The sequence below is a fragment of the Ailuropoda melanoleuca genome, chromosome 19 (assembly GCF_002007445.2).
Source record: "Ailuropoda melanoleuca isolate Jingjing chromosome 19, ASM200744v2, whole genome shotgun sequence".
In the NCBI taxonomy this organism is placed as follows: Eukaryota; Metazoa; Chordata; class Mammalia; order Carnivora; family Ursidae; genus Ailuropoda; species Ailuropoda melanoleuca.
In genome coordinates this window covers 10,805,043-10,833,002 of record NC_048236.1, presented here as the reverse complement: position 1 = coordinate 10,833,002, position 27,960 = coordinate 10,805,043, and the positions used below count along the sequence as shown (strand labels likewise).

Below are 27,960 nucleotides of genomic sequence, written 5' to 3'. Positions count from 1 at the left end.
CTTTACTCACGTTGTTATCAGCCTGCGGGACGTCCCATTTCTTGCCTTTTAGTACAAAGCAAAAGGACAGCAAAATATGTATAGGAAACTGGAAATAGTCCACTATTAGGAATTGAGAGCTTACTTGTATTTTGTTTTTTCCTTTTTGGGGGGTTGACAGTGGGTTCATGGTTGTGACTGTGATATTACATATACATCTGTCAGTCATAGTTTCTGTAAGTAAAACAATTCTCAAGTCTTAAAGTCTAAATATTTTTTTAAAGTAAGCTTTATGCCCAACGTGGGGCTCAAACACACCACCCTGAGATCAAGAGTTGCATTTCTCTACTGACTGAGCCAGGCAGGGCCCTTTAAAGTCAATATTTCTAAATTTCACAATATTTTCCAGAGAACACCACGACATCCAGGGGCTTCCCCACCTCAGCCACCACCTAGGGAGCAGTCAGTCATGTCTGTCTTGTCTGCCCAGAGATTTGAGAACACTAAGTTAGCCCCCTACTTCTCAGAACAGATGCAGCTCAGAATCCAATTTCAGATGATGCAGTGTGGTCTTTATATTCTGTATATTATACAGAACTTGGAGAGTTCTCCACGTGAGAGCCACAAATGGCTTGAAATTTGAAAAACCCTAAAGGAAAAATCCAAAGTTCAGTTTTACAAAGCACAGAAGTAGACCTCTGAGAAGTCCCTAGATTGCCTGCTTTAAGATCGTCATGTGTCGTCCTGGGATCGAGCCCCACATCAGGCTCCTCCGCTGGGAGCCTGCTTCTTCCTCTCCCACTCCCCCTGCTTGTGTTCCCTCTCTGGCTGGCTGTCTCTATCTCTGTCAAAAAAAAAAAAATCTTAAAAAAAAAAAAACTGCATGTGTTGGTTACGGGTCTAATTGGGCTGATGATGGTTCTCTGTGTCCTGCAGACGGACTCGAGAGATTACGAAGCATTTTCTGATTTTAAGGGGTGTCAGACAAGTTCCTTTGGGTGCCATCTTTAGACGGGCAAATAAAAAGGAGAGTAGTTTATTTTGAAATCTGGGCAAAATTTAGGCTTACCTAGATGGAAGGTGTGTTAATCTTTTTTTTAAGATTTTTTTTTTAAGATTGTATTTATTTGAGGGAAAGAGAGAGAGCACAGAGGGAGAGGGAGAAGCAGGCTCCTCGCTGAGCAGGGAGACTGATGCAGGACTTGATCCTAGGACCCTGGGATCATGACGTGAGCTGAAGGCAGCTGCTTAACCGACTGAGCCACCCAGGTGCCCCATGTTAGTAGATCTTTAACAGGTGCAAATTGAAGGACTCAGTTCAGAGGAGTGAAAGTGTAAGTGGTATTTGTGGATCGCATAATTCCAAAGGAGAGGACTGGGGCTGGCCACAGGCTTGACTGAATCCAGGCCTGTCTCCTTGGTCTCCCTTTGTCCATCTCTCTCTCTGCTTTTTGCTCCCTTGTTGGTTTCATAGCTCAGATTCTGTCCTGGGACAGCAAAGATACGGCCATAGCCACTCTGTGGCTAGGCTTACAATTTGACAGCTGAAAGGAACACCTCTGACTTGGGAAATTCCAGGGAAGGACTGTGTAGGTCAGACTGTGTCCCGTTCCAGAAGGGACAAAGTTCTGATGAATGTCCATGGGGGGGGGCACAGTAGTTTCCTTAAAAATGGTAAAGCTAGGAGGCAGGAGGAAGTTGACACCAGAAAGGGCTGATGTGTTCGATGATTTACTCGATCACGAAGGGAATGCCTTTTAACATCACTGCTCTCTAGTTGATAATTCTCCTTTGACCAAGATCAGATTACTGATTGTTGCAAAGATTCCTACAAAGATTGAGTTACTTAACCCCTGTGTACCTCAGTTTCTCATGCTAATACGACTTAATAATACTGTATTTCTTGAGGTATTTGTGAGGATTGGGTGTTTAGAACAGTGCCTGACATGCAATAAGGGTTAAATACATGGCTTAGTTCACAGTAGAGGGACCAGACAATGGCTGGAACTAGGGCCTGGAACATATGTTGAGCTGAGGGAGGCACCGGGAGGATAGACAAGACTTGTAGACACTGGAAAAGTTCATCTGTCTGGTGTAGCGAGGTGTCTGAAGGCCATGAATTGGAAACCACAGGGGTAGTCCATCCAGGCCAGCACCTCAGCGCTGAAGGTCGGGCATACTCGTCCTGAAGCAGAGCAGTACGATGCCACTCTCTCCCTGGAGCTCCCCAGCCATTTGGAAATACAGGGCTAGGAGGTCAAGGTTGACATTGTGACTTGAGTGTGTTTCTGGGGAAGCAGTATGTTCATGGGATGGTCTTGCACAGAGAAGAACTCTCCTTTCTAAAATGCCTAAAGCACCACCACTGATGTAAGAAGCTAGGGTGACTTCAGTAGGCAGGCGACGAGGGACAGGGAGTGCAAGAGAGAGGGACTGAGAAATTCAAGCTTCGGTGGTTGAGGTCAGTCACTAAGCAGTAGGGCCTCTGGGCACCTGGCTTTTTTTTTTTTTTAAGATTTTATTTATTTATTTGAGGAAGACAGAGTGTGTGTTGTGGGTAAGCATGGGGGCGGAGGGGCAGAGGGAGAGGGACAAGCAGACTCCCCAGTGAGCAGGGAGCCCGATCCCCTGAGATCGTGACCTGAGCCAAAATGAGGAGTCAGACACTTAACTGACTGAGCCACCCAGGCGCCCCCGGGCACCTGGCTTTTAGGACAGGATTCCTGTCTTTGAGAAGGAGGTAGAGACAGAAAAGAGCAATTCGGAGCTCTGAGTACATCAGAGCAGAGAGAGAGACTCCAGACACTGGACAGCACTGGGCGGGTCATGCAGAACCGTGGCCAGCAGGCTCGTCTGAGTTCTGCCCCAGCTCTGCCACCTGCATGCTTGTGAGGTGCTATTTCCTTTGTTCTGGTGAGTTACCGTGTCTGCAAACCTGGATGAACTCCTCTGTGAAGAGGGTATACTAAGGATAGCATCTACCACCTAAGGGTGCTCTAAGGTTGCAGTTTTCGGCAGGGCACCTGACACACGATGAGTGTTCGGTCAAGTGGCCATGATTATTGTTGTCATCAGTAACAATGACAGAGATCCAGTGAGGAGAATTTGGGTAAGAAGGTAGCGTGCTGGCCTTACAGTCTGGAGTGTTGCTGACCAGTCTGGGACATAAGGGCCCAGCTCAGTGTGGAGACAGTGCCTCAATTCCTTCCTGTGTCAGAGTAGGCCTGGTGGTTGGGATGAAGCCGGATGTGTTGTTGCAGCTGGGCCCCAGCGGATGATTGTGTGAGGAGAAGGGGAGTGGAAGATGCCACGTCCTCCATGAAGAACCCAGCAGCTGAGCTGGGGAGCCAGGACTAACACTCATGAAGAGTGAAAGGAATGGTATGTATATATACTCCTACAATTATGCAAAGCAGCATCTATGGTCGGCGATGTGTGTAGGGGAAAACAGAAGTCCTAAAGGACGTGACCAAAGTGTTAACAGTGGAAATCTCTAAGAGATGAGAACACAAATTTTTTTTAAGAGATGATGAATTTATTTTGTAATAAGAAAAAAAATGTTAGTCGTGAGTGATTTAAGACAGCCTATAATTCAGTTAAGAGTTCTGGAATACCACAGAAATGAGAAATCATGTGTTCTAGACTAGTGTGGGAAGATCCATGAGGAGGTGGCATTTGGGGGGTTCCTGACAGATGGGTAGGATTTAGACATGGATGGGAGAAGACACTCTAGAGAGGAGACCTAAGCGAGTGGAAAATCATGGCAGGTGTGCCAGTTACCAATTTATTTCCTCTCAGGTCTGAAATCCATTCTTGGCCCTGCTTTGTGGTTCTGGAGCTGGACTGTGTAGACCTTTCTCTCTTGCCAGCTGGCACAGTGCCTGACTTTGTCCTGCTACAGCATGTCTGGGGTGTTGAAAGAACCCCCTGACCAAGGAGGGACTGCGAGGAACAGATCAAGATTAGTCAGATAAAGCACCAGAAAATTTTTTCAGGGTCTCGACCTCTAGGCAGAGGAGAAATTCATTCATGAACTGAAAGACTAGTAAGAAATCGCAACATTGCCAGTGATGGCTTAGCAGCTGCCTGACACAGCCATAAGTCTTCCCAAGGCTTTGGCCCTCTGGTCTGCTCATCCCTTCCTCTGCAGCCTGTCTTCCATGGTCAGGACCTTCCTGACAGGCGCCTACTTTTCCTAATGCTGAACACACTGCACTTTCCACACTACTTTACCTTTGCCCACAGTATTGCCACTGCCTGGAACACCGTCTTCCGTTCTTTGATGCCTTGACAAATACCCATTTGTCTTTCGAGAGGCTGCCTGGGCATCATGAAGCAAATCAACAATGGTGAAAGAAGTCTCCCCAGATTATGTTTCCTTCAGCTTCATAGCTCCCCCTTCCACATTCCTTCTAGACTGTCTCGGTTCCATGCAGTATGTTATCTTAGGCTTATTGAGTGTCTTTGCTCATCTTTTCCACTACGAAACTTAATGCTTTGATTCTCCCTTAGATCTCCAGAGCCTAGCAGACAGCCTGGAACATACCATGTGAACTGAACTGACTAGGAAGGATAGTATTATTTGAGGGGATTGAACACTCAGAATTAATGGGGGCATCATTGGTAGGTGTAGAATAGCATTTTAGTATTTCTGGTTTAGGAATGTTGGCCATCCAATATCTATTCCAGTAGGTTCCATCAGCATGGTAGTTCCCTACCTCTGCCTCTCTCTCTTCTCTCTCATACACAGGCCAAGCTAAATGGTAGGAGAATTAGAATCTACTGTTAAATCAGTCTGCTTGGGCCTAACCTATGAAATTCTGAGCATGGGGCGCCTGGGTGGCACAGTGGTTGAGCGTCTGCCTTCGGCTCAGGGCGTGATCCCGGCGTTATGGGATCGAGCCCCACATCAGGCTCTTCTGCTATGAGCCTGCTTCTTCCTTTCCCACTCCCCCTGCTTGTGTTCCCTCTCTCGCTGGCTGTCTCTATCTCTGTTGAATAAATAAATAAAATCTTAAAAAAAAACAACAACAACACTGTACTTCCTCATGAGGTTCTTTTTTCAACGTCTGTTCCAGTTAAAATCCCCCCTTCACATAGAGGAAGGGAAAGTTCAGAGGTGAGCGATAGACTCTCCGTCACATTGCTGGCATTCTGCGGACAATTGGGCTGGTTAAGTGACTCCTTGGATTGTTCTTCCGGAGCCCAAGGTCTTCGCCTACCCCAAGCTGAGAGCATCTAGATTTTGATTGGACTGTTGCCAGAGCTCATTAGCATAGTGTACCTTGACCTGGATTAGGGAACTGCAGCTTCTGTGTAGAAAATGACCAGAACCTGCTGGGACCCGACCAGAGATGAGATTTTTAGGACACGCTATTGTCTGCATCTCCGTAAGAAGTCAGAAGGTAAGGAAGCCAGAGATCCTCAGGGGTCCAATGTAAGGATTATGCTGATTGTCACCCCATTCCTACAGGGTTCCAGCTGTGCTGCTTGGTTCTCTGTAGAAATGATGAAATTGGAATACATTTTGGCCCAAGTGGCTTAAAAAAAAAAAGGAAGTTTTTATAAATTAAGTTTTTTAATTCTGGAGGAAAACTGAGTTATTTTCCAAGGGCTACCAACAGTCTTTCCTATGTTTTGTTCTTAACTTCCAGGGGAATATTAAATTAACGTTTGTTCATTTGGCAACAATTCATAGCCGAGAAAATCAAAAGGGCGATGTAACTTTTGTGCAGCAAGATTTTTTATTCCCCTCCCCTTAATTTAAAAACAAAAGGATTATGTCCATGTCGCTTAAAACATGCTTTGGAATTTTTGAGATGTGAATCTTGTTATTTAAGGTTTGGTTTTTTTTTAATCAATCTGTTCCAATTAGCTATAACAAGTTTTATACCGTCTGAGTTGTTAACGCTCAAGGAGGTAAGTACATGAAGCCCCTGGCGTCATGTTGACACACGATCTTCGTGTCTCATAGACTTGCAGTTGAAATCTCAATTCAAGTCAGTCTGTAGCAGCATTTCTTCAGCGACTCAGTATTTGTTTCCCAAACATAGAATTTGATTTCAAACTCCTGGGGATTTAACCTTGCATGGCAGTGTTTGAAACAAGGGTGATGGACTTCATGCTCTTTGAATCTTTGACCACTAGGTTGTAGGTGAGTGTGGTAGGGGGGATAAGGGGTGAGGGGACTCCTATTAGCTTGTTACCTAATGGTCATATGTTCAGGTCAACACTCTTCTATATTCACATACTTGCCTTCAGCATATCTCAGCGACTGACAAGTATTAGGGTTATATAAAGTTAATTAACTAAGGAGCAGAGCCCATGGCATTTCTCAGCTGGAGACTATTAAACTATCTCATTGTTCAAGTTTACTATTAAGTTGTTTTATGTAACATCGTTATGTCCCTTGTTTTTACAAGGGTACCAGCAAATGGAGATGTCACATATATTAACATGTTTAACTTTGTGTTCCACTAAGAAGGACATTTCATTTGTAAAACGATTAGTTTTTAGAGTAGAACATTTCCTTCCTTCCTTCTTTCCTTCCTTTCTTTCTTCCTTTCTTCTTTTTCCTTCCGTTTCTTTTTTTTGGGTATCTCCTTTAACCAATTATGAGTAGAAACCAGAGTGGTATTTCTCATGGGGGAAGAAATGCAGTCTGCACAAACATTTTTAAATCTCTGTCATTTACATAATACAGTTTAATCCCAGTAAAGTGAGAGAGAATTTTCCGGGTGGGGGCCAAGGAAGAGGGAGATTTCTGTTAGAAAGTCTTGAAGGGTGCTTGGAGTTAAAGTCAGGAAACAGTTTTAAAGCAATAGTTCTCAAACAGTTTTGCCCCCTCCAGGGGACATTTGGCCGTGTCTGGAGACATTTTTAGTTGTCACAACAAAGGGATGCGTTGCTACTGATAGTAAATGGTCAGAGACCAAGAATGCTGTTAACCATTCTGCCGTGCGCAAGATAACCTCCCACGGCAAACAACTATCAGGTCCCAAATGTCACTAATGCCAAGGTTTTAGAGGGAATCTGATTTGAGGATACCCATTGATAATACTTGAAGATACAGAGTACACACCGGATTTATTGAGGAGCTAAAAATTCATCTCTGTGGCTACTTAGATTTAAAAAATACTTCTAAATACATTTGGTTGTGATGTTTCCCACCTGTAACTTGAACCACACATTAGCCACTGTACGAAGGTAAATCCACGAAAACAACACGAAGCCAGCTCTCCCTCTTGTCCCCAGGTGTATGCAGGAAAAGTTCTAACCGTTGGCTGCAGGTGACAATGGTCCCTACTCAGGCTTTCCCAACCTGGGCCAAGCAGGGAGAAAGGCAGTGCCAAGCTGAGGTGAAAGCAAGGATCATGGTATTTCTCCTTCCCCATGGTCAAGCTTTATTGCCACAAGATCACTAATGACTTCTGTGTGGTGTTATTTTGTATGCTGGTGCTTACAAAAATGTCAATGAGACAGGCTTTTCTGGCAGGCGAATACTGATTTTTATCTCTTTAATGGTCAGTATTACTATCACTTATTTTTTAGTGTCAGAAAACAGTCTCCAGGTCTAAGCTGCTTGAGTCAAGAGTGGGTTGATCCGACTGTACGAAAAGCCTTTGAAAGGAAAATTCTCCACGACTTCTGCGGGAAAGTGGATACACAGAAACCTGTGATTGACCTGACTGTCATGGAGCCTGAAGACTTCGATTCCGAGGACAAGGAGATGTTAAGCTGGGATATTAATGATATGAAGCTGCCACAGGTATGTACTTACCTAAGAATCTGCCTTCCGCATTTGACTCTGAAGCCTTAACTTGCTAAACCTGGAAGGAAATTGGTGAGGGTCCAAGCTGGGGAGATGCGTCTCCTGCAGAGCTTCAGCTGGGCAACCAGCTGAGGAATTTGAAGAGGAGATGCATGACCTAGAATTTGAGCGGGTCTTACCTATCAGACACCCCCCCAGCCCCACAACAGTTACAGACTGAAACAGAAAATGCTACCTCCCCTGTCTTTGAGAGTTTGGCCTGGCTCACGTACCCACCCTAGCTAGCTGGTAGAATAAAGTCCATGTTATGGTATTTGCCAGTAGATTGACTCTGCATAGTGCACAAATTCCCATACAGCCTTATTTGCTATATAGGAATGGCTTTATCTATTTTTATTTTTTTAAAGGTTTTATTTATTTATTTGAGAGGGAGCGCGCGTGAGAGGGGGGAGGGTCAGAGGAGGAAGCCGACTCCCTGCTGAGCAGGGAGCCTGATGCAGGACTCGATGCTGGGACTCCAGGATCATGACCTGAGCCGAAGGCAGTGGCTTAACCAGCTGAGCCACCCAGCCACCCCAATATAGTAATGGTTTTAAATTAAGTCTGTAAGTGGAATGTCCAGTAGTGCTCTTAGGGGATAGAGCAGCTCTTGTCAAACTTTTGTAAGTGATACGCGATGCATACACACTGGGCTCTCTTCCAGCTACAGAGAAGACTTCCATTTCATATTTTCTTTACCTTCCTTTTTGGCATTTGACTTTTGAACTCTTAATTTGGTGGAAAATATTAATTGTTTAAAACTGACCACCCCTGACTCCCTTTTTGGCATTCAAAGGATGTTTTCACTGGAAGTTGTTGGAAAGGGCATTGGGAAGGCTGACTGGAGATCACCAGTACCTTGTAATGGAAAAGTCAAGCTAGTCTGCAGGATTCTAGGGAGCAAGAAATTTGGATTTTCTCAAGCAGGGTAGAAGAAATGAGATTCCACAGTCTTGATTTATGACCATTCCAGATTTCATTCTAATGAAGACTTCCAGATCATTCCAAATTTCACTCTAATGAAGATTTCATTTTGTTTCTCTATGTTTTCTCTTAAATTCCCACGTATGTTACCTCTCAGTAGGTCTTGGAAGAGCTGAAGACACAAAGTATACCCTGCTTTCCACTCAGTTAAGATGGTTAAATAAACCAGAGCTGAATCATATAAATACCTAATGTAGGGATTTGTCCTTATAGTTGCTTTTTTTTTTAAGATTTTATTCATTTATTTCAGAAAGAGAGAGAGCACGAGCAGTAGGAGGGGCAGAGGGAGGGGAAGAAGCAGGCCCCCTGCTGATCAGAGAGACCCATGCAGGGCTCCATCCCGGGGACCCAAGATCATGATCTGAGCCGAAGGCAGATGCTTCACCGACTGAGCCACCCAGGTGCCCTTTTATGGTTGGTCTTAATTGGTTTATGATTATTGTAGCTGTTTTAGGGGAAACTTGAGGGTACATTTTAGTTACACCTGGCACGGAGACCTATATTGCTGCCTATTCCTAATTTGATGATTGCAGCTCACAAGTAGCCGCTGGGTATCCCAAGCATCACGAGTAGAGTAAGCAGGTACGTGGAAGATTCGCAGTGTTGCGTCCTAGAGCAGGGGTTTTAATGGGGTTTCAGAACCCTCTGAAATGGTGGGTGACACTGCGTACTAATAGGCATTTTTTTCTGGGAGAGAGGATCCATATCATTCACCGGATCTGTAGACAAAAGAAAGGAAGCACCACTCCTCTGGAGGAAAACTCAGGGCTCATAAAAGTTCATTTTCCAATATGAATTTCCAAAAAACAAATATATTCTCAGCTACCCAAGACATTAAATTCAGAAATTTACACCAAAAATACACAATGCAGTTTTGAAAATGTATCCTTTATACTTAATCAAAAAGTACGATGGCTCATGGAAATAACTTGGTGACCTTCAACAAGTGCCCTTGTAAATATGCCAGTGAAATGATTAGAAGTGCAGTGTCCCCTGGGGTGCCGGGCTGGCTCAGTCAGTTAGGCCTCCAACTCTTGGTTTTGGCTGGGGTAGTGATCTCAGGGTTGTGAGGTTGAGCCCAGCGTCCAGTCCAGCCCTGCATTGGACTGCGCTGGGTGTGGAGCCTGCTTAAGATTCTGTCTGTCCCCGCTGTCCGTGCCTCCCCCCCCACCCCACCCCCGCCGGCTTCTGCATTCTCTCTCTCTCTCTCAAAAAAAAAAAAAGGAAAAAAGGGAAAAAAAGGAAAGTGCTGTGTCCCTTAAGCAGAGACATCATCATCCTGATCTGGGTTTATGCTGGCTCTGGAATCATACAAAGAACCAGTTGAGGTGAAAAATAAAAAGGTCTTGAAAAGATTTCTAAGCTGATTAGGCTTTGTGAGTATATCTGGTCGTGAGTATTTCGAGGCTGAGTGGTTGCGTGGTGTAAGCCAGGGTATGGGGACAAAACCCTGGCTTAGAATTCCAGTTCTGCCTCTCTTTAATCTGTAAAGCCTTGGGGAGTTGTTTATCTTTACCGAGACTCCCTTTCCTCTTTTGAAAATGAGGCGGTTGCACTCACGGGTCTAGGATTCTGTGACCTGAGATGAGGAAGGCAGCCTGCCTTCCAGAAGTGGCAGCCCAGTGCCAACGCAATTCCTGGCATGTGTTAACAGCAATGGACAAATGGGGAATTCATTAGCAAACGGCTCCACAGCTTAGAATCTGTGTGACTCTAAACAAAACGACTTTAAGTCTCAGTACCTCCTTGTTAAAAGGAAAATAGTAACTCCTTGTGCAATCTGCTTAGAGCAGTGTTTCCCAGAGTGTGTTCTGTAGAGTACAAGGGCGGCGGTATTTTTGTAGGTATTGTAAAGGTAGAAAAACAGAAACACCAGGATGGATAAAGTTAAACAGTTTTCTTTGCGGCAGACTCAGAGACTTCCATCCACGTATGTGCTGGCGGTGCTCCCCGGAGGAGGCTGTGTCCGCCGCTGTGGCTCTGACTTGTTTTTGACCCTGGAGCCCTCTCTGTAGAGCCCCTCTGGCGATTCATGTTCCTCAGACTACCTGTTCAGGCACACACAAAAATGTGGTTTGAAGGATCAAATGCAATTGCTTGTTACTGTTGTAAATCTCATACAGGTGGTTTGGAGTTTGTTTCTCAGAGTTTTGTGCTCTTGCCAGAATGACTACTTCTGCAACGTGTAGGCAAGTTCTGGCGACTTGTAGACCCGTTTCTCTCCTAATCCACTCAATGGATTGTGGCCCCTGAATGCTGATAGTATGTTCCATTCCCTGAAATTACATAGCCCCTTATACATCTCAGACATGTCAAGATTTATGGGTTAATTTTTGGCAACCGTGAATGCTGATGTCCTCATTGGGACCTCAAACATTCATGGGGTGCCCAGGTGGCTCAGTCAGTTAAGTGTCCGACTTGATTTCAGCTTAGGTCGTGATCTCAGGGTTGGGAGATTGAGCTCCACGCTGAGCACAGAACATGCTTAGGATTCTCTCTCTCCCTCTGCCCTTCCCCTGCTTGCGTGTTTTCTCTCTCTCAAATAAATTTAATTTAATATTTTAAAAAAGGACACCAAACATTTCTGAGTGACTGGAATGTGCCAGAGACTACAGCAGACTCTGGGAATATGGGGCCATTGAGCTATGCTAACTTTCATGGAAGGGCTCATGATCTTCTGGGCAAATGGAACAAGGGCCATGCCTGAACAGAGAACCTATGTCATGCAGTAAAATGCTGGAGGTCCTTGCAAGAGGAAGTCTGTAATTCAACGTGCCTTGGACATGGGAAGCAAGGCAGAGCTTTTGGCAAAGGGCTTTCTTGGGGAAGTGCCTCGTGAAATGTAAAAGGATTAGGGCAGGGAAAGGAAGCAACAAGACTGTCAAGGCAGAGCAGAGCACCAAAGTCCAAGGGCCCTTTAGCCTCTACGTTTGAGGGAGCTTGTGCACAGCCCTTCAGCAGGGACAGCAGGGAGACTGGGGAGGCTACTGGCTGGAAAGGCGGTTTGGAAGCAGGCTGTCCCGAGAAGATTCAGTTGTTTTCCAGGAAGTGGGCAGCTGTTAGGCTTTTGGGGCCAGAGGCATCATGATTGGATCTGGGGCTCAGAGTCCGCTTGCCCCGGCTAAGCCATCCTCCCCTCTGTGTGTTTCATGTGTGCTTCCTCTTCCTTTCGGCCGCATGTTGTATCTTTATAAATTTTCCTTTCACTTGTTTCTGGTCGCTCCTCTAATGTGTGGTTATTTTGACACCATTTCTCCATAATCCAGCCCCCAGGGTGCCAGCCCTGAACCCCAGGCACTCAATTTAACTCAAAACCACCATTGATAGAAATCTCTGTTCCAGGCCAATGTGGTACACCAGTTTGCTTTCCCTTTTTATTCCCTTTAAATTACATTTTCATTTTAAAGGTGCAAATATTGGGGCGCCTGGGTGGCATAGTCGTTAAGTGGCTGCCTTCGGCTCAGGGCGTGATCCCAGCGTTGTGGGATCGAGCCCCACATCAGGCTCCTCTGCTAGGAGCCTGCTTCTTCCTCTCCCACTCCCCCTGCTCGTGTTCCCTTTCTCACTGGCTGTCTCTGTCAAATGAATAAATAAAATCTTTAAAAAAAATAAAATAAAGGTGCAAATATAATTGCTTTGGGGTTTGCTTGGCCCAAGCAGCAAATGTCTGGTGTTGGTTTAGTCTTCCCTACATTAAAAATGTTTATTACAACAGTCTCATTAATACTGACTGTAACTCTTGACAGCCTTGAATACCTAAAAAAGTGCTTTTTTTTCTTTTTCTTGTTTGGAAATTGGGAAGAGAATCACTTCTTTTTTTTCCTAAGTAGCACCCACTTGGGCAGCTCCACCCGCCCTGTTCCTAACACTGGCAGTTTCTCTGAGTACAAGTACAGGGTGTTGCAATAGCAGCACCGCAGATAAACCCTGAATCATTTTGTTAGTGAGCATGAGTAGTTTTCAGATTAAACCTGTGGCCAGGGGTGCCTGGCTGGCTCAGTCATTAGAGCATGCAACTCTTGNAGCTCCACCCGCCCTGTTCCTAACACTGGCAGTTTCTCTGAGTACAAGTACAGGGTGTTGCAATAGCAGCACTGCAGACAAACCCTGAATCATTTTGTTAGTGAGCATGAGTAGTTTTCAGATTAAACCTGTGGCCAGGGGTGCCTGTCTGGCTCAGTCATTAGAGCATGCAACTCTTGATCTCAGGGTTACAAGTTCAAGCCCCGTGTTGGACATAGAGCTTACTTAAAAAAAAAATCTATGGCCAGGGGTGCCTGGGTGGCACAGCGGTTAAGCGTCTGCCTTCGGCTCAGGGCGTGATCCCGGCATTATGGGATCGAGCCCCACATCAGGCTCTTCTGCTGTGAGCCTGCTTCTTCCTCTCCCATTCCCCCTGCTTGTGTTCCCTCTCTCGCTGGCTGTCTCTATCTCTGTCAAATAAATAAATAAAATCTTTAAAAAAAAAAAATCTATGGCCAAAGCCACACCAAGACATTAACTCACAAAATTCCAAGGCTTAAGTACATTCTTTTATAAAGAAAAGATAAAAAAAAATATACATAGGCTAAACATAAACACAGATCAACCTAAAACCTGGTGAGTCAACCATAAAGAAGCCATGTCTCCAATTAGTTCATTCCTGGACCATGATTTTAGCCAGCAAGGTTGCCTTTGCCTCAGACTCATAAGTGAAGGTAAATCTTCGAGCTCTTTCAGTGAGTTCATGTGGCTAAATGTAATCACAGTGAGCCAGAAGGAGTAATCAGATGTGTCTTGGCACTCAAGAGCTAACAGGTAAACCAGATTCTGGATTTCTTGTCAATTATTATCTGCCTGCGTGATCAGGTCACACTGTTGTTGGTCTGACAGGTACATCTATGACTGTGTCCTCCTTGCTGGCGTTCCCCTTGATCTTCCTGGGACAACTCCACCTATATTGGGCTCCCTTGGTCGTTGAATCCCCACGACTGGAGCCAGAATTATGCTGCCACCTATGCTCCTGGTGTGATGGGGATGGGGACATTACTGCATCTGTGGTAGGAGAAACTCTGTTCCAGGGGGCTGCCAGAAGGTCCCTCACTTAACCAGGTAGAGTGGAAAAGGGAAGAAGAGTAGAGAGCAGCAAGTGATAGAGAGTTTGATAGAGAGAGTACTCTGGCCCACCTTAGTATTGTCTGAATAAATAAGGACAGTTTTGTTTTGAATTTTGACCCTTTAACAGAGGTAGGAAATTGCAGTAGTAGCCTAAGGAGTCACTCTTGAGTTAACTCCAAAGCATTTAGTTGAGTTGAATTTCTTCCTTTGATAACACTTGGGGTTTGGTTTTCAGTTGGCCAAGAAAAGATAAGTTCCTGAAAATGTGTATGGAAAGCAGAATGCTGATTGAATTGGTTTTTCAGTGTTCCATAAGTAACATCTCATTTTTTCCCTCTGTCTGATTTGCTTGAAGGTGTATCTGTTTGCTCTCCCTGTTTTATTTGGAAACATTCATTTATAAAGAATTAAGCTATTATTAGCATTAAAGCAGACCTGCAGATAACTGCTTTATATGAGAGTGGATTATAGTCTAAGTGAAATCAATTTTAATATAATAAGATGGTAATGTAGGTGTTTGGATACCTTATTTCAAAATTTTCATTTTCATTTTATTAGCTTTATATAATAGTATATATTTAATTTTTAAGGGACCCTATTAGAATTGATGTAGTTAAGCAAAGCAGAATAAGGAAGGTTGGGTGCTCTAGAATTCCATGGAGTTGCAAAGATTTTGAGTGAGTTAGAGGAGTAGGTCTCTTAGCAAAAAAATTACAGAAGTCATAGAAATGTTAATTAAACTCCCAGTGATGTTACCCAGGAGATGGCAAAATATAAATTCATTAGATTGACCTGTTGGAAACCTGAAGAATATTCCCTTTAAATTATAAACTTCTTAACCAAGAGGAAAAACAAAGTTACTCATGAAAAGTTAGAAATTAAAATAAACACAAGATCAGAAAAGAAGAAAATATTTTATGGAGATCTGCTAAACAAGATTAAGAAATGATTATTCTTGCTTTTTAAATTTTACCTCTCTGGCACCTTGAATTTACAGGGCTTTCAGAAATCACTGTCATTCATTGACATGTGGGAATTACGTTACATTACATTATGGGAATCTGGGTTTTGTCTCAATTTCCATGTCAAAAGATGTCAAAGATTCCACACAGCATCCAAATCAAAAGATTGGGCATAGAGAAGAGCTTGATACGAACACGTTTACTCCTAGTCATTTTCTCAAGTTAATACGCTGTCAGAATTATGACTGCATTACTGATGGGACTGGAAATGTAGGCTGTCAGTGGACAGGCTTCTGGTTGGGGGGGGGGGCAGGGAGCTTCAAAGATGGTCAAATGTAGGGGCACCTGGCTTGCTCAGTCAGGAGAGCATGTGACTCTGGGGATTATGGGTTCAAGCCCCACACTGGGTATAGAGGCTACTAAACAAAAAACAAAACAAAACAAAAATAATAAACTTTAAAAAAAAGACAGTCAAATGTAGAAAATAGTACAAGCCCTGGGGCACCTGGCTGGCTTAGTAGGTTGAGAATGTGACTCTTAATCTTAGGGTTGTGAGTTCAAGCCCCACACTGGGTATGGAGCTTACTTAAAAAAATTAAATAAATATTTTTAAAAGAAAAGAGAAAATACTATAAGCCCTAAAACAAACCTCAACAATGTTAAAATAATTGAAAACACACAGTGATCTCCAAGTGCAGTGGAACCAGACTAGAAATTAATAGCAAAAGGCAATAGGAAAATCTGCAAATACATGGAAGCTAAACAATATATTTATAATTAATGTGTAAGTCAAAGAGGAAGCTTCAAAGGGAGATCAAAATGTACATTAAACTGAGAGGAAATTGGGGGCGGGGGGAAGACAGGGGAGATCATTTCTTCCTCTGAGAATGCGAGACACTCACATACACCTTCCCCTCCTCCTGGTTCCTGGGATTAATGACGCTGACCAGCCTTCAGGGGCCGCTCACCTTGGAAATGAAAATCCCCGCTTCTCTTCAAGTCTGCCCTGCCCTTGTCTCTGCTACCCTGACAGCTGTGCTTTGTGTTTGAATTATTTAAATGCACTGGTCGATTTTTACAGTCCAGATTGTTAAAGGTCCACATTTTAGTGTTTAACCTGCATTTTATTATTTCAGAAGATAAAATACCATGCTTCCTATGGCCTGTGACCCCAGAAAACAAGAGGGCATTATTTAGAGCCTTAGGTCAGAAGGAAGAGAAGAGAAGGTGGGTGGAGGAAGCAGGAGGGTAGGGGCCAGCTCAGAATTACCAGGGAATTAGGGGAGGGAGGGAAAGAACTGGAGAAAGCAGACAGTCCATTCAGCACCTTGGCCTGGCCAGCTCTGCTGTAGCTGCCCGATGGACCAGAGGGGACTTTTCCAGACGCCATACTCCCTCCTCCATTCCCCTTCCCACAGCACTTACAGTGCAGTACCTGAAGGGTTCCCCTGAGCCGTTGCTCTGAGAAAGAAGGCTGTGGAATCAATTGCACCAGTAGAGCTTAAAGTAGCTTTTTAGGGGCCTGGACTCCCATCTTGGGTTTGGCTTGGCAAGGTTTAAAGCATGAAGGGGCCTCTCTGTGGGTCTTCTCCCTCCTGAAATCCGGTGGCTCGTACACACACTGGCTGCTTGTGGCCCAGGATCTAGTGCTCCAGGCGCTGTTCTAAACGCTTCGTGTGTGTTAACTCATTCACACCCCAAGAGGCAGGTAGTCCTGCCACCTCCATTTTACAGAGCGGGAGAGCAGGAAGTGGAGGCGGCCAGAGGGCCAGGAGCTTCGGTGAGACTCACCAAGGCCATCGACCTCACGGGCCATGCTCTTAACTGGGGGTCAGGAAACTTTCTGTAGAGGGCCAGGTAGTCAGTGTTTTCGGTTTTATGGGCCATACAGTCTGTGTTACAACAACTCCACTCTGCCGTGGTAGTGTGAAGTACGCACAGACAACACTTAAATGAGTGAGCATGGCCGTGTTCTAATAAAACTTTACCAAAAAAGGGTAATGGACTGGATTTGACCTACAGGCCTAGGTTGTAGACCCCAGCTCTTAACTGTTAACAAGCCCTACCTCTCAGTGTACACAAAACCTCTCATTTATATTTCCTCGGATCCACCTTCGTTCCCATGACAGGCCATACAAGTGACACCTATCATTATATCAGACTTAGAGGATACAGCACATCTGCTCTTCATGGTACTTTTTTGAAGAATATTTTATCACTATGTCCATTTTGGAGAAGAGCAAAATGAGGCTTCAGAGATAGTCACTTGCCCAGAGTCTCATGTTACAAAGTTCTTTGGTACATTTTAAACTTGAAATCTAACTCAGTAAACACCAATTTCCCCGTGCTGCCCTTCCATCCTGATGTTGATGTTTTCTCTTCTCCTTCTAAAATGTCTTCTTTTTTTCCCTCATATTCTGTGCCTGCTTTCTTGTTGGGGAATCAAAAGAGAGGCACCCTGCTCTCTCCTTCTGGATCTTCTAGAATCTTCTCTCTGACCTTCTGGAATCTTCTTGATGAAAAATGTTCTATCGTGCCAGGTCTCTGGAGGCTATGGGGATGGACACAACCTAAGTTTGAGTATGGAGCCTTGCTTAATGATTGTCATTCTTGAGAACGAGGCAGGATCTGTCGAATCCAGGATCTGTGCACCAGAGGGCCTAAGGAACGTGAGCCTCGACATCAGCAACTGACATTTATTGAGAGCTTATTCCATGCTAGGGGCTGTGCTATGTATTTTTTATATATTATCATATTCTCAGAACCACACTTGAGGTAGGCAGCTCTCATTATCCCTATTCTACAGATGAGGAAACAGAAGCACAGAAAGTCCGACAACAAATGCCATAAGGATTGAGTGTCCCGTGTCCCTGATCTTTTTGAGGAGAGCTTAGATGTTCACGCACGGGGGATAGGGCCAGTGCTGGGCAAGTACATAGAACTTTCCAGCCAAAGGAAACTCTACCTTGCTCCTCTGCCTTGTTGGAGCCCATGGAGCTAGAAGTAGAGAAAAAGGAAGACGATCTCCCCAGGGGAGAAAGTGGCTGTCAGAAGCCTCCCAAACCCGGGCTCTCTAGTTTTCCCACTGCTCAGTGCTGGCGACTGCGTAAACCCTTCGCCTTCCCGATAAGGTAACCACAGTGTGGTATGAGACATTATCTCACTACCCTGCCACAGTGTTTTCCACCGATTGTGTAAGAGCACGATAATATTACTTCACCCTCAAAAATTCTTTGTGAGAAATGGTCAATAAGTCTTACCACCAAGGGCTACAGAAACATCAATGGGGTAGAACTCAAGGGAAGCGGGGGGCACTGAATGACAACTCATCTTGGTCCGGGAAGCAAAGTTCCATAGACACAGCAGTCCCATTGCTGCTGCTGGGCTGTGCTCAGATCCCGTGTCGGAATGAAGCCCTCGTTGGTCTTTGCCAAAGGTCTCCATAGCTCTTGGGTGCCAAACCCTTCACATCTATGAACACTTGTGGGTGTTTTTGGTTTTTTTTTTTACGATTTTATTTATTAGAGTATGAGAGGGGGGAGGGGCAGAGGGAGAGGCAGACTCCCCACTCAGCAGGGAGCCTGATGCAGGACTCGATCCCAGGATCCTGCGAGCATGACCTGAGCCGAAGGCTGATGCTTCACCACCTGAGCCTCCCAGGCGCCCCACCGTTGTGTTTTCTCGCTTAAAATATAGCAATATTCTTTGTGTTTTATCAGAATGTGAAAAAGACCGACTGGTTCCAGGAATGGCCAGATTCCTACGAGAAGCACATCTACAGCTCGGAGGACAGGAACGCACAGCGGCACTTGAGCAGCTGGGCCATGCGCAACACCAACAACCACAACTCCCGCATCCTCAAGAAGTCCTGCCTGGGTGTGGTGGTGTGCAGCCGCGACTGCTCCGCCGAGGAGGGCCGCAAGGTCTACCTGCGACCTGCCATCTGCGACAAAGCCCGGCAGAAGCAGCAGAGTGAGTAGGGCTCCCGCCCGGCGCAGCGAGGAAGCTGGCATCCACCCGCCTCCTCCCCCCAGATCTGCCCTGCGGATCTCCCGTGCCCAGGGCACCTGCCTTCAAAACCGCTCCCATGGGTTAAGGCCCCTGACTCGAGGCCTCTCGAGTGAAGCAGATACGTCCCTGCAGGGACTCACATTAGTTCATCAGTGCGCCCACGTAAAGTCTCGGAGAAAGGGGTTGATCCCACTTGCCGCTTGACGTCGTGGGGAGTGGGTCCCTCCCATGAGCTCAGTGAATGCTTTGATCTGGAGTAGGAGCAGTGGGTCGAGGTTTGAGATGATGGCTAGACTCCGTTCCACGCTGTTTAGGTCCATGCCATGATCATGTCCGCTTTGCTTCTCTTTGCCACGTTCTCAGACTGTGAAACAGATCCATTCAACATTCCCTGCACTTTGCCTGCTTCAGACCTCAAGATACTTCGTGCTCTTTCCTTGTAAGCTTGAAAACTTGCTCTCAGGAAAGGATCTGGTCTCTGGTCTCAGTCATTTACACTTTAATGAAAATTTAGGAGCTGTGCTCTTTCTCTCATGTGACTTTGCTTCTTGACCCTAAATTCTAATCGTGAAGTGAAAGAATTCTGCCCTCTTCTCTACAAAGAATTTCAAGTATCAGTAAATACGGAGGGAGGGATTTTCTGCTCAGAAGAGCTCTCCCTTGACCTGTGAAATAGCCCGCTCTGTAGGGAACCCCTTCCTCTACCCCCGTGTGGGACTGGTCTGGGGCACGTTGCTGGCTAGGCCTGTGGGGGTCAGAGGGAATGCCCAGTGGAAGGGAGCCTGTAACGCTGTGCCTGGGTCTGTTCTCTGCCATCCTGGAGTCCAGTGCCAACTGCTGGGGCTGCACAGACTCAGGACTCGGGACTCAGTTGGCATGGTCACCTGCTTGTGCTCTCTCACAGGGAAACGCTGTCCCAACTGTGACGGGCCTCTGAAGCTCATTCCTTGCCGAGGGCACGGGGGCTTCCCGGTCACCAACTTCTGGAGGCACGACGGACGTTTCATCTTCTTCCAGGTTGGATATGAGATGCCGTTTCTCTTTAATTCGAGAAGTGTGTGCAGAGCACAGGGGGAGGTTTCGTACAGGAGATGGACAGGGCACGGGAGGCTGTACCAGCCCCGAGGCGCACTCTGGGCAAGGTGTGCACCCACACCCCCACAGAGGTGCCAGGAACTGGGGCGCCAGGAGGGGAGCCGGCCGACTCCGCCTGGGGCCTGTTGGGGGAGGCAGCTGTCAGTAATCTGATCACACTGAGGCTAGCGGTGCTGCGGCATGTGGTCGGCCTCAGCAGACCCGGGGCTGAATATCAGCTCTGACCTCTCACCGGCTCTGTAAACCTCAGCACGGGACTAGAGTCCCCTAAGCCCCAGTTCCGTGTGACGTGTGGATATGAAGAAGTACTTGAGGGGGCGGCGGGATAAACAGGATAAAGCGTGGCCTCTGAGGGCCGACTGCCTGGGCCTAGATCAGTGGTGTGCTGGTCAACCAACCCTCTGAAAAGAAAATGGCCGATTGCTAGGGTGGGCCAGCCTCCTGTGAGAACAACAGTTCCCGCCATGGCTCATTTCCAGCTCCCAGCCAGCTGCCAGAATTCCCGAATGTTCTAGAGCTGGCTCTTAGCTTGGCCAGCTCCAGCATCCTTTGAATCCTGGCTGCCCGCTCCCTCGAGTGGTGCTGGGGAAGGAGGTTGCCTGGCTGGTGGAGTCTCCCCAAGCTTCGGTTTCCTACTCTGTAAGCTGGGGCAGTGATGATGGCGGCACGACTGATGGCCGTGCTGAAGATTCGGTCAGATCATGTGTTTGTTGCAGCCTCCTCCACATAGCGTAGGAAGCACTTTGTAAGTGTCCCTCGCTGTGGTTGTGAGTATGACTTCGCCAGGTGGGCGAGGGGCACCATGAACAAAGGCAGGAAAGCACATGACGGGCCTAAGAGGGTGATGCAGTCTTGTGCCAGTCGTCAACAGCAGCAACACCCAGTCAGGTGGCAGGGCACAGGGTGAAACTTCACACACTGGGAGGTACAATCTTGCTGTTATTTTACTTCCTTGTCTCCTGTAAGTCAAAGGGAGAGCACGATCATCCAAAACCAGAAACCAAACTGGAAGCCGAGGCGAGAAGAACAATGAAGAAAGCACACACGGCGTCTGCCTCTGTCTCCTTAAAGCTGAAGGAGAGCCCAGAGACAAAGGTAACCTGCCCCCCCATATAGCAGCTCACCACCCCTGTGGTGGGGGCAATACATGTCCCTGGTCCCTCCCCACTGGCCAATGAGGTAAAAATCATCCTGTCTACAAGGCAGCATCCCCCAGAGAAAGGAAATGGAGTCTGGGGTTTTCCTCTAATTTCTACCCTCTTTTAGGTAGCATGCTCTCAAATGCTCTTAAACGCCATATAATTTTAGAAACATCTTCCCTACTACAATTACAAGGAGACACTTCGATTAGTACTTAACCTCTATTTGGCACTTTTATTTTGGTTCGGAAATGAACCTAAAATGGTCTCCATAAAATATTAGCCTCGTGTTTTAAAATTTTTTTCCAAAATTTCCATTCTTCCCTTAAATAGATTAGCACACTCTACCAAAGTGAAATAACCAGGAAGCTTCTGAAAGCATTGGGCACCTGGAGCGTTGGGGGTTGGAGAGGCCCAACTGTGATATGAAATCTGTGGCTTTATGGGCATCATACGAGAGGTTTGTGGGCGTGTCTGCCTCCCAGTGATGCTAATTCCTATATTTTACTACTGCCTAGTGCTCCACATTTCTTCTCATGAGGACAGAGATGGAGCCAGTCCGTCCCTAGAGGTTCTAAATGTGTCTTACATAGAAAAAAAAATGACATTTGGGTCTGTTACAGGGACATGTGAGCCTCTAAAAACCAAATAGCTGGTTCCTCGTCCTTCTCGCAGCCCTGGGACAAGCTGAAGGCCATTTCCTCCCACTTACTCTACCTGGTCATAGTCTCTCAGCCTCCACCCTCTTGTATAAACAAGCAGATCACTTAGTTCTCAATCCGCTTCTTTCCCTGTGATTAACTGGAAAGTAGTACTCTTCCTTTATTTATAGAAATAAACCTACCGCTTCATGCTCTAGAGGTCCTATTTATGATCAACAAAACCCCCATGAGCTCAGAGAAAAGGCTTTTGAGAAAAACAAAAACCCTAGTCCCTCAGACTGCAGACCCCGCCAAAAAATAGAAAAGGAAGGAAATGATGTGTGTGTGTGTGTATGAGACTGAGTGAGCGAGCAAGACAGAGATCCACTGAGTTATACTAAGTATAATATAAAGCTTTGTAGCTGTAGTTTGATTTTTCTTAATTAGTCTCTTACAAAGGCAGTTACCGTATCAGATGTGTGTTTGAGGATGAAACACTTCAAACACTCACTCTGCTCAGAGTCGGAAGAGTAAGAGGAACTCGGCTCTTCCCAGTGAGTAGGCTTCACAGTGGAAATGGACGCAGCCTTTGCGTCTTTCAGGCTTTCCGTGCTCGTGGGGAAACCGCGCTGTGCATTTGTGCTTCAAGTACGTAAGGAATGAGGAAAATCGGACAGAGTGCTTATTTGTACAGAGTAACTCTGGGTGCCTGTGGTAGTTGTGTCAATTTGCTTAACTTATTAATGTGAGCTTTTCGCTTTCCTTTCTAGTCTCTTCCAGGTGAAACCCAAAGTTGGGGAAGTTTACCTTTAACTTGGTCTTTCCAGGAAGGCGTCCAATTGCCTGGTAGTTACAGTGGACATTTAATAGCTAACACTCCCCAGCAGAAGTCACTGAATGATTGCTTATTCTTCTCCAAGAGCTATTGCTTGGGGGGGCCCACTGATCTGGCAGACCCCACCTCCACCTTGAGCCCCACTAAGCTCTATGAGAAATGCAAACTGTCCAGTAGTTGGATCTATAATAGTGGGGACCTGCTTCATCCTGTTTCTGGAGTCTTCTCCGACTACGATGATCGGCAAACGTGGAATAAAAACACTGCTTTGGGGAGACATTCTCTTAATGACAGCTGTTGTCCCAGTTATCCTTTTCCTCTGACCAGCTGGCCTTATGACTTCTCCCCTTCCCAGAACTCTGCAGAACCCTTTTCCCAGCAGACGCCACTGGAAACACCTGCAGCCGAAAGTAGCTGTCGCCCATTATGGCCAAACCCAGGGGGTGATATTTATGAAGAGAAGGTGCATGTGGATTTTAGCAGCTGCTACCCTTCCACCACATGCCACTCAGCTCAGGAAGACCCCTTTCTCCTTACCTACACCTCCCATCCCCACCATCAATACTCACTGACAGGCAAGAGCAGCAAGTGGGATTTTGATGAAGAGATGAGGGGCGTGGGTTTGGATCACTACAACAATGAAATGCTTCTAAACCTCTGTCCTTTAAGATGATCCAAATCTAAATCCTTGTACACTTTTAGCAGGAATGTAATTTAGTGCAGACACTCTGGAAAATAGTATGGAGGTTCCTTAGAAAATGAAAAGTAGAACTACCTATACTCCCATGGTCATTGCAACATCCATTCTCAATAGCCGAAGTATGGCAACTACGTAATGTCCATCAACAGAGGAATGGATAAAATACAGTGTGTGTGTGTGTGTGTGTGTGTGTGTGTGTGTGTATATACACACACACACACACACACACACATGCATGCAATGGACTATTAGCCACACAAAAGCAAGGAAAACCCACCATTTGTGGCAGCATGGATGGACCTTGAGGGCGTTACGCTAAGTGAAATAAGTCAGAAAAAGACAAATACTCCGTGATCTCACTTACATGTGGAATCTAAAAAAACCCAAACTCATAGAAACAGATCAGATTGGTGGTTGCCAGAAATGGGGAGCAGGGGGTGGTGGTGGGGAATTTGGTGAAGGCAATCAAAAGATACAAACTTCCAGTTTTAAGATAAATTCCGTTCTGGAGATGTCATGTACAACATGATGACTCTGGTTAACAATACTGTATATTTGAAAGTTGCTGAGAGAGCAGATCTTAAATGTTCTTAAGACAAGGGGAAACGATGTGTAACTATGTGTCTATACCTATATCGGGTCATTACGTTGTACATCTTAAACTTACACAATGTTACATGTTGATTATATCAATAAAACTGGAAGAAAAAAAAAGATGACCCAGATTTTTTACAACCATTCAAAAAAACTGTTTCAGGAAATTGCTGAAAGAATTTCTTTTGGGAAAGGGTTTTCGAAACAACCACAGGTGAATCGAAATCATGGCGACAAGCAGAAGGCAAGACTTCCTCTCACAAGTAATTTGGGTCCTCCTGTATTCCAGTCCTCGCATCCTTAGTGGGGAATGGGGACTTGTCTGGTCTGTGGCAGGAGATGTCCTCTGCTTTTTCTCCCCCCACATTATTTGGGGCTCTCAGCACCTCCGTTGCGTTATCTGTTACACTGTCCTTGAATCTTATCAAACAGAGAGATGTGAAAAGCCCACCTACCTAGGATCTCCCCTCTGCCTTCTGGGAAGCTGAAGCTGAAACAGCAGGGATAAAGGGTAAAAGAGCTTCCGAGCTTCCGAGCTGTAGAAAGATGAAGATTCTACCACTGAGGTATTTAATGCGTTGCCTAGTATTAAACATGTGGGATTCGTTCATGAACGCTGTGCTTTCTGGTTGATTTCTGAGGCTTGTCAAGGAATATGACCTGATTCTGTCTAAGACAAAGACCAAAACTAAAAGGCTGCAGGAAGAAAAATCCCCATGGTGCCAAATGGCCTCCTGCTGTTCTTCCTTCTCACTCTTCCTCACTGCCTTCCCCTGCCACGAAGGCTTAGATTTTGTCCCATTCACCTTTGTTTTTATAGGGTGTAACTCAGTGCCAGGTTTCTAATAGGTGCTTGGGAAATGCTAGCTCAGAAAAGTCCTTGTGTAATTAACATGGCCATGGTTGGCCAGCCATATTTGAATGCCTGTCCTTGGCTAAAGTACTTGACAATAAGAGGTGAGCCTAAACATAAAATCTGGAAAGAACTGTGCAATAAACAAACATTTTCCAAAATTAATTATTTTCCTCTCTATTTGAAGGATAACAAATGCACATAATACAAAATTCGGTGGCCGGTCTCCTCCTCAAGGCAATATTGATTCATTTCTTGTCTATTCTTCTAGAGAGAGAGGTATTGTGTGTGTGTGTGTGTGTGTGTGTGTGTGTGTGTGTGTGTGTGTAATCATACCAGATTTGTTCTAGCATAGGTTTTGTCATTTTAGGACACAATCTGGGCATCGGGTCCTTATAAACATATAGGACCTTATAAGCATATAGTTGCCTCATTTGTTTTAAAGGTTTTATTTATTTGAGTGAGAGAGAGAGAGCACAAATTGATGGGGGGTAGGGGCAGAGGGAGGGGAGAGGGAAAAGCAGAAGCAGACTTCCCGCTGAGCAGGGAGCCTGACACAGGGCTGGATCCGGGACCTGGAGATGGTGACCTGAGCCAAAGGCAGGTGCTTAACTGACTGAGCCACCCAGTGCCCCTAGTTGCCTCATTTTTAATGGTACAGAATACTTTCCATGACTGGAATGGAATATAATTCCATTAATTATAATTAATTTAAATAGTCCCATATTGAAAGACATTTCGATTTGGTTGAATCTACTTAATTTTTTTTAAGTGCATAAAACTTTATATGTTCAGTTTAGCCGAGTTCAGAAGCAAATGCTTATGTAAGCACCGTTCAGGCCAAGAAATAGAACTTAATAGCAGTTCAGTAAATCAAGGTCCCCTGATGGGAGCCTCTAATCTCACCCACTCCTGATCTTAAACCCTTCCCTGCATTCCAAAGGTGATTCACTGGCTTTTTATATTTTTACTATCTTCGCATGTACTACTAAGCAATAGTTTGGTTCTGCCTTTTGGGGGAAACTTAAATAGAATTGTATGGGATATTGTAAAAAAGTATTGAAATACAATTTACATACAGAAGAATGCACAAACCGTAGCCTACAGCTCAATAAATTGTCACAAGCACACATCAGTCTAGCCATCACCTGGTTAGCATGTAGTCTGCTCACCATCGTGTCCATGAGAATCATATTGTTGCGTGTGGTTGTAGTTTGTTGTTTTCATTGTTACATTAAATTATTTTTTCAAGTTTATTTAAGTAACCTCTACACCCAGCTTGGGGCTCAGACAACCCTGAGATCAGGAGCCTCATGCTGTACCGACTGAGCCAGCCAGGCTCCCCTAAATTTATTTTTTTTTACCCAAAACCCCTTTTCTCCATGCTCTAAAACAAGGGGTCTCTGCTTGCGAAAAATTTTGGCTCAAAATTCTGGAAAGTAGTGTACCATGAAATACAGCTCTACTCTGAGATTTCCAGGGTTTTGCATCCCCTCGTCTGCATGGTCCTTGAGTCTGTAAAGGTCACTTGTGCAAATATCTGAACAGACATGAATCTCTCTTATTATTTCCCAAATAAAAGTTTATCCAGCATGTTTGATTGCTTTGCAGAGGAGAGAAATTCTTTTCTTCAGAGCATAATCACCAAATAAACACTACATTAGACTTAAAATGCACTTTAATGTACTTTGAATAGTGTGATTTTTCCTTGTTCTTCAAAGGGATAATTCTTACCATTCTTCCTGTTCCACTTTTGAGAGCAGGGATGGGCAGATTAGTGTATGTGTTCAACTTTTTTTTAATTGAGATAAAATTGTCTTACAACATTGTATTAGCTTTAGCTATACATAAAGCATAATGATTTGATATTTGTGTATATTGTGAAATGATCACCACAGTAAGTTTGTTCAAAACCCATCACCACACATAGTTACAAGTACTTTTGCTTGTGATGAGAAGTGTTAAGATCTATTTTCTTAGCACCTTGCAAATATATACAGTATTGTTTCATCTTCGTGTGCACGTTTTAACTTCAGCCGAAACTGCCAAACTGTTTTTACAAAATGGCTGTATTTTTTTGCATTCTTACCAGTAACGTACAAGAGTTCCAGTTGCTTCCTGACCCAGTCTTTAAATTGTAGCCTTTCTAGTAGGTATGTAGTGCTATTTCAGTGTGGTCTTTAAAAATATATATATTTTTTAAAAATTTTTTGAAGACTTTATTCTTTTATTTGACAGAGCAAACAAGGGGAGCAGTAGGCAGAGGAAGAGGGAGAAACAGGTTCCCCGCTGAGCAGGGAGCCCGATGGGGGCTGGATCCCAGGACCTTGGGATCATGACCTGTGCCGAAGGCAGACACTTAACCGACTGAGCCACCCAGGTGCCCCAATTTATTTATTTTAGAGGGGAGGGGCGGGGTAGAGGGAGAGAAAGAAAGTTTCTCTAAGCAGACTCTGTGCTGAATGGGGAGCCTGACCTGGAGTTCTGGGGCTCGATCTCATGACCCGGAGACCATGACCTGAGCTGAAACCAAACATGGGTCGCTTAACCGACTGCACCACCCAGGTGCCCCTCAGTGTGGTCTTAATTTGCATTTCCCCTGATGACTAACGACGTTGAGCTTCTTGTGTGTGCTTTTTTGCCATTCATGTATCTTCTTTGGTGAAGTGTCTATTTAAAACTTTTGTCCACTTCTTTATTGGGTTGATGTCCCAGTTGATGTCCCAAAGTTGTAGGAGTTACATATTCTGGTTATAAGTCTCTTATCACATATATGTTCTACAGATTTTTTTCTTTGTATCTTTTGGATAAAAGCCTATAATCAGGTATATATGTTTCGCACATTTCTCTCCCAGCTATTGTGTCTTCTCCAATCCAAGATCACAAAGATTTTCTCCTGTTTTCCTGCTAGAAATTTTGTTTTTCAACTCTTACATGTAGGTCAGTGTTCTGTTTCTAGTTTTATGGTATGAAGTTAAGCACTGAGCTTCATTTTCTTCCACACATGGATATGAAATGATTTCAGCACCATTTGTTGAACCAGTTATGATCTTTGGTTAGATGAGTATTCAGAATTTCTGCCTTTATGACTGTGTTACAGGTAGACCATCTGGTATACTATACATACTATACTGTACTTACTTATGTATCCTATAACTGCATTACCCTTCTTAGACAACAGATTGTCCATTCTGGAGTTAATAATTGTCTCATCTCATTGCTTAGTTTGCTGTGTTACTGATGATAGTTTATCCTTAACC

At 45.0% G+C, this 27,960-nt stretch overlaps 1 protein-coding gene across 1 annotated transcript; it reads left to right on the top strand.

The window, feature by feature from the left end:
• The first annotated feature begins 7,672 nt into the window (after nt 1-7,672).
• Nucleotides 7,673-23,226, top strand: GCM1 (glial cells missing transcription factor 1). The gene is made up of 5 exons (XM_019803470.1): nt 7,673-7,747; nt 18,552-18,804; nt 19,748-19,860; nt 20,905-21,033; nt 22,489-23,226. The coding sequence occupies exons 1-5, from the start codon at nt 7,673-7,675 to the stop codon at nt 23,224-23,226; spliced, it is 1,308 nt and encodes a 435-aa protein (XP_019659029.1).
• The last annotated feature ends 4,734 nt before the right edge of the window (nt 23,227-27,960 follow it).